This window comes from Mastomys coucha, chromosome X (assembly GCF_008632895.1).
Source record: "Mastomys coucha isolate ucsf_1 chromosome X, UCSF_Mcou_1, whole genome shotgun sequence".
Classification (NCBI taxonomy): domain Eukaryota; kingdom Metazoa; phylum Chordata; class Mammalia; order Rodentia; family Muridae; genus Mastomys; species Mastomys coucha.
The window spans coordinates 105,986,507-105,996,927 of NC_045030.1; the positions used below are offsets into that span (position 1 = coordinate 105,986,507).

General features: G+C 38.4%; 1 protein-coding gene across 3 annotated transcripts in view; it reads left to right on the top strand.

Annotated features, from left to right (window-relative positions):
• The window catches only part of Atp7a (ATPase copper transporting alpha), a 114,789-nt gene that overhangs the window by 24,642 nt on the left and 79,726 nt on the right, over positions 1-10,421 (top strand). Inside the window, exon 1 of one of the 3 annotated variants that reach the window (XM_031366447.1) lies at positions 1,044-1,512. The exons of 1 other annotated variant lie outside the window; for it this stretch is intronic. In XM_031366447.1, the coding sequence (XP_031222307.1) occupies positions 1,498-1,512 (15 nt within the window). In that variant the 5' untranslated portion in view covers positions 1,044-1,497. Of the gene's footprint in view, positions 1-1,043; positions 1,513-10,421 lie in introns of those variants that run through there. One more of the 3 variants, XM_031366455.1, reaches the window with a different exon arrangement.

The following is a 10,421-nucleotide window of genomic DNA, read 5'->3' on the forward strand; positions in this document are numbered from 1 at the left end:
CCACCCACAAGGGGCCCTACCCCCTTGATCACTAATTGAGAAAATGCCCTGCAGCTGGATCTCATGGACTTCCTCAACTGAAACTCCCTTCTCTTTGATGACTCCAGCCTGTGTCAAGTTGACACAAAAAACCAGCCAGTACACTCTCCATATATTTTTTTTTGTAGGATCTCTCTGGAGTTCCCCAAAGCAGGCTAACTTGTCAGTGAGTATCTTAGCTAGGGTTTGACAGCTGTGAGCAGACACCATGACCAAGGCAAGTCTTATAAATAACATTTAATTGGGGCTGGCTTACAGGTTCAGAGGTTCAGTCCATTATTGTCAATGTAGGAGCAGGGCAGCATCCAGGCAGGCATGGTACAGGAGGAGCTGAGAGTTCTACATCTTTATCTTAAGGCTGCTAGTGGAAGACTAACTTCCAGGCAGCTAGGACTAGTATATTAAAGCCAACACCCACAGTGACACACCTACTCCAACAAGGTCACACCTCCGAATAGTGCTACTCCCTAGGCCAGTCATGTACAGACCATCACAGTGAATCCTATGGATCCTTTGTTTCTGCCTCCCTAGCACTGGATTATACGTACATGTTGCTGTTAGGCATGGCTTTTTAGGTAGGTGCTGGGGATTAGAGTCAGACACTCATGCTGCAAGTACTTTACTGACTAAACCATCTCCCTTTTGTTTTGTTGTTTGTTTGTTTTGAAGCAAGGTTTCACATATCCCAGGCTACCCTTGAGCTAGCTATTTAAATCCTGATCCTCCTGCCTCTACATCCAGAGTGCTGGAATTATAAGTATCTAGATACTCTTTCTCTCCTTTCCTCCTTTTCGTTTTGTTTTGCTTTGTTTTTTTCGAGACAGGGTTTCCCTGTATAGTCCTGGCTGTCCTGGAACTCACTCTGTAGACCAGGCTGGCCTCGAACTCACAAATCCGCCTGCCTCTGCCTCCTAAGTGCTGGGATTAAAGGCATGTGCCACCACTGCCCAGACCTTTCCTCCTTTTCTATAGTCTCTTCTTCTTTCTTTCAAACTCCGAATCTTTGCTAGATCATATTCTTTGAAAAGGAACTACATATTGTGGCATTGTGGCACAGAGGCAGGTGGATCTCTAGGAGTTCGAGGCCAGCCTGGTCTACATAATGGGTTCCTGGACAGTCAGAATCACCTAATCTGCCTCAGAACACTCTCCCAACCCGAAACAAAGGAAGTAGATGTTGGGCATGTACAGATGGCTCAGCTGTTAAGAGCATGTCTTGTTCTTCCAGATGATCTAGGTTTGACTGCCAGCATCTACACGATATCTCACAACCACAGGTAGCTCCAGTCCCAGTGATCCCATGCCATCTTCTCTTCTCTGAAGACATCAGGCACGCATGTGGTACACAAACATAGTTGTAGACAAAACACCTATACACATTAAAAAACCAAAAGGAAACTACATGTCCTGTGATTCCTCTATACTTGAAAAAACTCTACAGCTCCAGAAGAAAATAAAATGCATCTCATTCAAGTAAGTAAAATGGACAATTTTAGCCTTTACTTTTTCAGAATACTAGAGAAAACCAGGCTTGCTTTAATGAAATGAAAGTAATAAAGAAATGTATAAAATTAAAAGAGGAAATTACCCCCTTTTGGACTGCTCTAGTTTGCTTTTCTGTTGCTATGATGAATACACTGATCAAAAGCAACTTGGGAAGGAAAAGGTTTATTCCATTTTATAGCTTATGGTCTATCATTAAGGGAAGTCGAGACAGGACCTAGGACAGGAACTGAAGGAGATATGATGGAGGAAGGCTGTTTACTGGCTCTTGCAGCTCACATTCAACTAAGTTTCTTTTATCTCCCAGGACCACTTGCCCAGGAGTGGCACTGCCCTTACTGGGTTGGGCTTTCCCACATCTCATTGATCAAGAAGATACCCTACTAACTAGTCTACAGGCCAATCTTACTGAGACAGTTTGTTGGGCTGGTGAGATGGCTCAGTGGGTAAGAGCACCCAGGAACCACATGGTGGCTCACAACCACCTGTATGAGATCTGCTGCCTTCTTCTTGTGTGTCTGAAGACAGCTACAGTGTACTTATGTATAATAATAAATAAATCTTTGAAAAAAAAAAGAGACAGTTTGTCAATTGAAGTTCCTCTTCCTACATGACCCCAGCTTGTGTCAAGTTGACAAAATACTAACCAGCACATAGAATAGTAACTATTATATCTTATTTTCTTCTAGACTCTTCATTTCACAAATTTGCTTCTCTGTCACTATGAAATTTTACTACTGTGTAGTATTTTTTTAGTATGACTACATCATCAAGTTTTGTTTTGTTTTTAATTTATTTATTATTATACATAAGTACACTGTAGCTGTCTTCAGATGTACCAGAAGAGGGCGTCAGATCTCATTATGGGTGGTTGTGAGCCACCATGTGGTTGCTTGGATTTGAACTCAGGACCTTCGGAAGAGTAGTCAGTGCTCTTACCCACTGAGCCATCTCTCCAGCCCTGTTTGTTTTTTGTTATAGTTTTGAGACAGGATCTCACTCACTATGTCGTTTATGCTGGCCCAAACTCACTATGTAGATCAATCAGTCTGCCCTTGAATTCATAGAGCTCTGCCTGTCTCTGCTTCTCAAGTGCTGGGATTAAAGGTATGTGCCACCACACATCACTTATGCTCTCATGTTCTCCCTGTCCCCCTCACCCCCACTCTCCCACTCTTCCTCTCTCTCTCTCTCTCTCTCTCTCTTTCTCTCTCTCTCTCTGTCTAATGATCAACATTCAAAGAGCTCCCAGGTCTCTTTTGAGACAAGATCTTTCTATATAGTCCAGGGTGGGTTGAGGTTGAGATCTTCATGACTGGAATTAAGAAGGTAAGCTACAATGTCTAGCTACTTTCCAAGTTTTAATTATCTTTAATGTGCTCATTCATATTTTTTATACATCCATGGGAGTAGTTTTGTAGGATAGATTCATTTCAGTAAAATTGCTGAGTCATGTACATATTTATGCTTGTCTTAGAGAATTGCCTGTCAGAAAGGTCACAGTGATTTATACTTGGTTAACAGTATTGTAAAATATTTTTCTACATTCTAGACCATATTAGTGTTAGACATATTAAACTTTTAATTTCTTGCCAAGGCAATAAGCAAAGAAACATGGTGTCTGTGGTGTTTTGAGTAAGAATGGCCCCTATAGGTTCATATATTTGAATGCTTAGTCATCAGTAAGTAGCACTGTTTAAAAAGATTAGAAGATGCGACCTTGTTAGAGGGAGTTAGAGGCTTTGAGGTTTCAAAAGCCCCCACCAGACCTAATCCACCGCCCCTTCTTTCTGCTGGTGGATCAGGAGGTAGTTCTTAGTTACTATTCTAACACCATGCTTGCCACTATGATTCCTGCTGTGATGGGCTAACCTTCCGAAAGGGCAAGCAAGTCCCCAATTAAATGCTTTTTTTCATAAGAGTTGCCTTGGTCATGGTGTCTCTTCACAGCAACAGAACAGTGACTAACTCAATGTCATTGTTTTATAGTTTGTATTATATATTTCATTTTTGAAAAAAAAAAAGTCATTATCCAGCCAACATTAACCTTGAAATTGTGATCCTCCTGTCATATCCTTTTGCATGTTGGTATTACAGCAGGTGTGTGTCATCCTGCCTGGCATTCCAAATTTTTGTTTTGAAATAATTTGACTATCTTTTCATTTAATAGCCAAATGTATGTCAAGCAATCAGGTTGAAAATGACAGCGTACACTAGAGACGTTTAGCAAGAAATAGCATAAATGCTTTAGACGAAAAGGATGTGATCATCTGTGAGTCTTGCACATTCCTGAAATGATGTATGGATCAACCATCTTTTGAGGTACACATGAAGAAATCCTATCTGGTAGAGTTCAGCATATATTGGCTAATCAGTCAACTAGCTCATTTTTACAGTGATTTCTTATCATCTGGCTGAACAGGCCACTGATCCAATCTGCTAATGAGAGTGATTAGCTTTGTGACAATTATGTTATTCCTTTTTATAGATTTATTTATTATTTTATATGTATGTACACTATGTGCATGTCTGGTGCTCTCAAAGATGGTGTCAAAAAGAAGGCTTTAGATTCCCCTGGAACTAGAGTTACAGATGGTCGCAAGACACCATGTGAGTGCTGGAACTTGAACCTGCATCCTCTACAACAGCAGCCAGTGCTCTTAAGTGCTGAGCCAACTCTTCAGCTCATGCCATTCCTGATAGTAGGCTAATGTAGGCTAATTATTTTTGACTTCTTGCAATTTTCTTAACCTATATTTTAGATAACATATTTAGTTGCCTAGTGTTTAATATCAATCTGGCATGACAACTCTTTGTGCTGTGTTTGTAGGCCAGAATCCCTGTAGGCCAACATATCTAATTGCCCAGAATTATAGAGCTAAGTAGTAGCAGAAGGGTAATTTGCCAAATTACCTCAGTAGGTCAACAGAGAAATAATGAGTTGAAACTTCCTAGGATATGCTGTCACCAATGGGAACATCAAAAGCTGGCCAAGTTTTTTTTTCTTTTGTGGTCTTAGTATAACATTGTTTTCAGATAAGAGGTTTACCTGTTTCCTTTGTTAGACTCCTATTTAAGAGCCCAGTGAAATGGCTTAGTACGTAAAGGGACCATCTATCCTGTTGACCTGATTAGGATCCTTGGGACCCATATGATAGAAGGAGTGAAAAGACTCCTGCAAGTTGTCCTCTGACTATCACACACATGACATGGGATGTATGTACACACACACACACACACACACACACACACACACACACACACTGTAGTGAAAAATTAAAGACCTATTTTGAAATCTATATTTCTGAAGTTGTAGATTAGATTTCTTACAGAATTTTAGTAATAAGCTTTGTATTGTTAATTTTTTGTTTCTAAACTTCATTTATGAATTCAAACAAAATATTCCAGATAAATTAATTTTAAGCTTTATTTTCAGACCTGTTAATTGGGAAGTAACATAATTTGTACTTTTTGTCATTAGCCACTACTTATAACCAATCATATAGCTTTATATGTTTTTTGGAGCCTTGAGAAATGGCTCAGCAGTTAAGAGCACTTGCTGTTCTTGCAGAGGACCTAGATTTGGTTCCAAGTACCCACATGATGAATCACAACTATCACTAACTCCAGTTCCAGGGGATCCTGTTCTGGCCCACCTCTTCTGACCACCACAGGCAGCAGGCATGCAGGTAATGCATGCAGATAAACAGATAAACATCTACACATATACAATAAAAATAAATAAATCTTTAAAAAAATTTTTAAAGATTTATTTATTTATTATATGTAAGTACACTGTAGCTGTCTTCAGACGCACGAGACGAGGGCGTCAGATCTCATTATGGGTGGTTGTGAGCCACCATGTGGTTGCTGGAATTTGAACTCATAACCTTCTGAAGAGCAGTCAGTGCTCTTCCCCGCTGAGCCATCTCACCAGCCTCCAAAAAATTTTTTTGTAAGATATTTCCATGGAAAAAGGCATCTTAGATGTTGTAGTGATTTTGCCTGTATTCCTTTTGGTAGTTAACAACCTCTCCATCCTGATTCCCAGCTCTTCCATTCACTGATTCTCTCTTGGTGGAAGTGTTTGAAATTCACAGATATGATTTAATTTTCTATTCTACAGGATGGGTGTAGTCAAGAGTGAAATTCAGATCTAATGTTGGTCCTTCCATTCTAAAAGCTTTTTCATAGGTATGAAGTCACTGTTCTATTGCTGTGACAAGACACCATGACCTAAGACTACTTGAAAGAGAAAGCATTTAATTGAGGGATTGCTTATAGTTTCAGCAGGTTAACCCATTATCATCATGGCAGGGATCATGGTGCTAGGCGGGTAGGTAGACATGGTGCTGGAGAAGTAGTTGAGTGCTTTATATCCTGACCTGTAGGCAGTGGGAAGAGAAAGTGAGAAACTGATTTGGGCTTTTTAGAACTCAAAAGACCACTTCCAGTGACATACCTTCTCCAACAAAGCCATACTGCCTAATCCTTCCCAAACAGTTCCACTCGCTGGTGACTAAGCCTACCGGGGCCATCTCTTTCAAACCATCACAGGTATCCTGATGACATTGGAGGCAGAAAAGACAGATATAGGTGTAACTCTTGAGTTCTACTGTCAATCAAAATACATAATTTAAAATAAATCACAAGTATGGTAAGATTGAACAGTTAGAGACTTTTCTTTTCACATCCAATGAAAAGTGTGTATATAAAAATTCCCATCATAATACGTTGTAAAGCGGAGTTATATACTTTTATTATCAAGGTCTGTGTTATGTAGGTCCAGTCTCTAAGTTCATTATTTATGTCTATATGTGTTAAAGCGAAATATATAGCCATTATGCAATTCAGCTAATTACATTCTTTTTAAACATTCTTAAAATTTTTATATTTTATACATTTTAAATTCAAATATAACCTACACCTTCAACCATCCCACTTAACACCTTCCAAGACTCATCCCTCCTTCTCAAATGATGGATGTCTCTTTTTCATTGGTTATTGTTACATATATATGTGTGTATAACTGTGCATAAATATATACATACAACCTACTGAATCCATTTTTGTTGTTTGCATATATACGGTTTCAGCTCTGACTACTTTGTGTTGGATAATATTAGGGAGCTTATCCCTTGGAGAGGCTAATTCTCCCTCTCTCACAGGCCCTTAATAGTTCTTTGTCTAGGAGTAGGCCCAGAATATCTGTCAGATTTATCTGTGAAGCAGGAATTTTGAAGGACTTGCTTACCTAGTCCCTGCAAGTTGGGCAGTTGACTTTCCAGTGTCCTACTTTTCCACAGTTTGGACAGCCTGCTGTCAGCATTTGAGCTAAGGGCCATTTTTTACCCAGTGGCTATCTTTGTCACAAATGATGCAAACTCCATGTGGAGGTTCTTTGGTATCCATCATCTTTGAAGTAGATTGGGGGTAGTGCCAGGGGCAGATGTATCTCTATCAGAAAAACATTTTATTATTATTATTATTTCATTAATCAATTTATTCACTTTATATCCCAATTGCACCCCCACCTTTATTATTAAAACATCTTAAATGCCAAATTCTGTAGATTTCTGAAGTAAAGACTGTCTGTCTATTGATAGTATATTTGAATAGACAAACATTGCTTGTTTCTAGCTCTTATCTGCTGAACTTTGAAAACATATACAAGAGAATAAGTAAAGCTTATTTCTGTAATTAACTAAACCAGAACCTAACAAGACTACAAGTAAGATTATTTATAGGTGACTACTTACTAACTTGCATTTCTAGTTATCCTAAACAGTTTGCACAATAGCTTTCATAAGACTAGAAGTTTACATTTTTAAATGAGTTGCATATGTACAATATATTAAGCAAGAGTTGAACAAAATCACCTTCAATTTCTATCACTATGCAATAATCCATACCAATGTAAAGTATTTGAGACTAGTAGATTCAATTTATTCTATCACCCTATATCCTCCCTTTTTTAAAAATTAAGTTTTTATTTATTCACTTTATATCCTGATTGCAGTTCCCTCCCCTCCCTGTCCCATTGTCACACCTCCTCTCTGTGGGTACCAACCTGCCCTGCCATATCAAGTGCCCCTGCTAGTGCATTAGACAAATCATAATCACCCGCAGTGAAGCAACCTCTTCTCCCACAACTGGGATTCAAACAAAAACTACCTTGGTGTTAAAGAAATCAAAGTTTTTACTACAATTTTCACTTCAGAAATTTGGAAAATATTGTTGTCTTGGAGTTTCTAATGATTATTGCTGTGACAAAATACTTGACAACACAACTTAAGGACAGAAAGCTTTGTTTTGATTCACGGTTTGAGGTACAGAGCATCACAGCATCGGGCACAGTCAGAAATCAGAGGAGATAAATGCTGGTGCTTAGCTTTTTTCCCCCCTTTTATTCATCCTGGAACAGCCTATGAAAGGGTGTCACTTACATCTAGTCTTCAGTTAAACATTTCTGGAGATAGATATGTCTAGAGGTAGGTTTCCACAATGATTCTAAGTCCCAACAAGTTGATAATCAATGTTAAGTATCACAATGTAGTTATATTTTAGCTTATTTCAATCAGTTTGAATTACTGAAATAAGTGAGTCTCAATAATCAAAAGTTTTCTGGTCTGAGGTGGTCAATGATGGCTATATTAGAATTCTTCTATGCAACTACTCTTTGAAGATATACATGGTGTTTCTAGACTTTTTCATATTCTTGTAAAAGGAGTTTACTCTGTTCTCTAATAGACATATCTACCTGTGACCCTGGCCCAGTCACCATAAATGCCAGTGGACATATCAGCTTGAAGATAGTCTGTTCTTGTGGGAATACCCAGCCTTACACTACTTGACCTGGTAGAAGTATGGAAGATTTCTTATGATTCTGTCCTCTGAGGATGTGGGCTGTAGTCCAGTCCATATGTCTAGGGACTTGTAGGGGTAGTGCCTAGATCCCAAGTCCACAGAGAGGAAAATGGGCAAGATCTGTCCGTTGATGGTCATAGCACAGAATGGGCAGCATCAAATATATGGCATAGTGAGACTTTTACAACCATGACCTAGCCAAAGCATCTAGAGGACTCTGGGGAAACTGTGGCAATAGTAGAAATAAGAAGGGTTATGGGTAGGGAGCAGTGGTGTGTGTGTGTGTGTGCATGTGTGTCCTGCTAACCTCAGTGTTCTTGTACTTGTTAAGATTTGCTTTATGTCCTAAAATATGTTCTTATTTAAGGAATGTTCCATGGGTTGCTATGAAGAAGAATACATTCTGTAGCCATTGAGATAAGTCCATTTGATCTGCAGATTCATCTGTCTTGGATGATTTTTTTTTTGTCTGTATTACCTGTCTACTGGTGAAATGGGGACATTCAGGTCACATACTTTTACTATGTTGTAGTCAATCCGTGCTTTTCTATCCAGTAGTGGTTGTCTTTATTAAATTGGTTGTGTCAATATTTGATTTGTATATCTTTAGAATTGCTACCTCCTCTTGGTAGATGTGACCTTTTAAATTTAATTTGTTTCTCCTTACCAATTTTTGGTTTGAGACCTGTCTACTTTGTTAGATTTAGTATAGCTGTTTGAGGTCGATTTGCTTGGAGTATCTTTTTCAGTCTTTTTTATCTTTGCCACAAGATACATCTTCATATCCTCACTGTATATATCTTTGCCAGTGAGATATTTGTTAGAGGCAATACATATTTTTGCCTATATTTTAACCAGTTTCCTGGTCCGTGTCTTTTGACTGGAAGTTGAGACCATCATAACTCTGAGGTATTGTTGAAAGGTGTGGATTGCCTGCTGTTCTTTTGTTGTTTTTGTCCTTTTCCTGTGCCTGTCTCCACATGTTTATCTTTCAAGTATCTTCTGAATTGTCTTAGTTTGTTTATCATGGAAGCTATTTTTCCAGACACAGTCTTACTACATATCGCTTGCCATCCTGGAACTCTTTGTTGACTGTGTAGGCCTTGAACTCGCAGAGGTTCCCTTCCTTTTCCCTCTTAAGTGCTGAGATTAAAGGAATGCACTACCACAGCTAGCCAGTCATGAAAACTTTTCAGTTCTCTTTTATTAGGATAATTGTGTTGGGTAATGCTAATTTTGTTTGGTAGTAATTTTCTTTCTGAACCTGACGTATATCATCTCATGTTCTCCTGGATTTTAGTTTCTGTTGATAAATCTGCTGTTATTCTAATGGGTTTGGCTCTGTATGTGATTTGCTGTTTGTAACAGATATAACAGGTTGCTAAGGATAATAAGTTAATTGTAGATTTTAGATATTGCCCATATCATCTTAATTAGCCTGTTTACTTTGCTGTACCCACAGCCAGTGTTACATCATTATTACTTGGCTACTATTTTCTAGTGCTGAAAATACAGCACTGTATTTGCTACTCTTATTGTATGACTTTTAGAAGAAATTTTAGAGAAATATGTTGAAATCTAAGAGTTAGCTAGACATTTGAAGAACTAATAGAAAGGAAATACACAACATTCCAGTTTCTTATATCCACTGTAAAAGGAAGTACTCTGCAAAGCTTGGACCACTCACTAATGATCAGTTGTTTGCCTTTTATCCTGATCCTTTTGAACTCATTCTAAATTATTGTACTAACTTCTTAAGCTAATTATTCATGAACTAGAATTCAAAACTATTATTATATTCCATATTTAAACTATAATATGGTGCTGTGGTGGTACACATCTCCTTAGGGAGGCTGAGGCAGGAGGATTACAAATTCCAGGCCAATTTGGGGCTACATAACAAATTCTAGGTGAGCCCAAGCTACATAGAGGGATCCTGTTTCAAATAAGCCAGATAAGTAAACAGAGTATAAAGTATATCTTTTTTTTTCTTTTTCTTTTCTTTTCTTTTT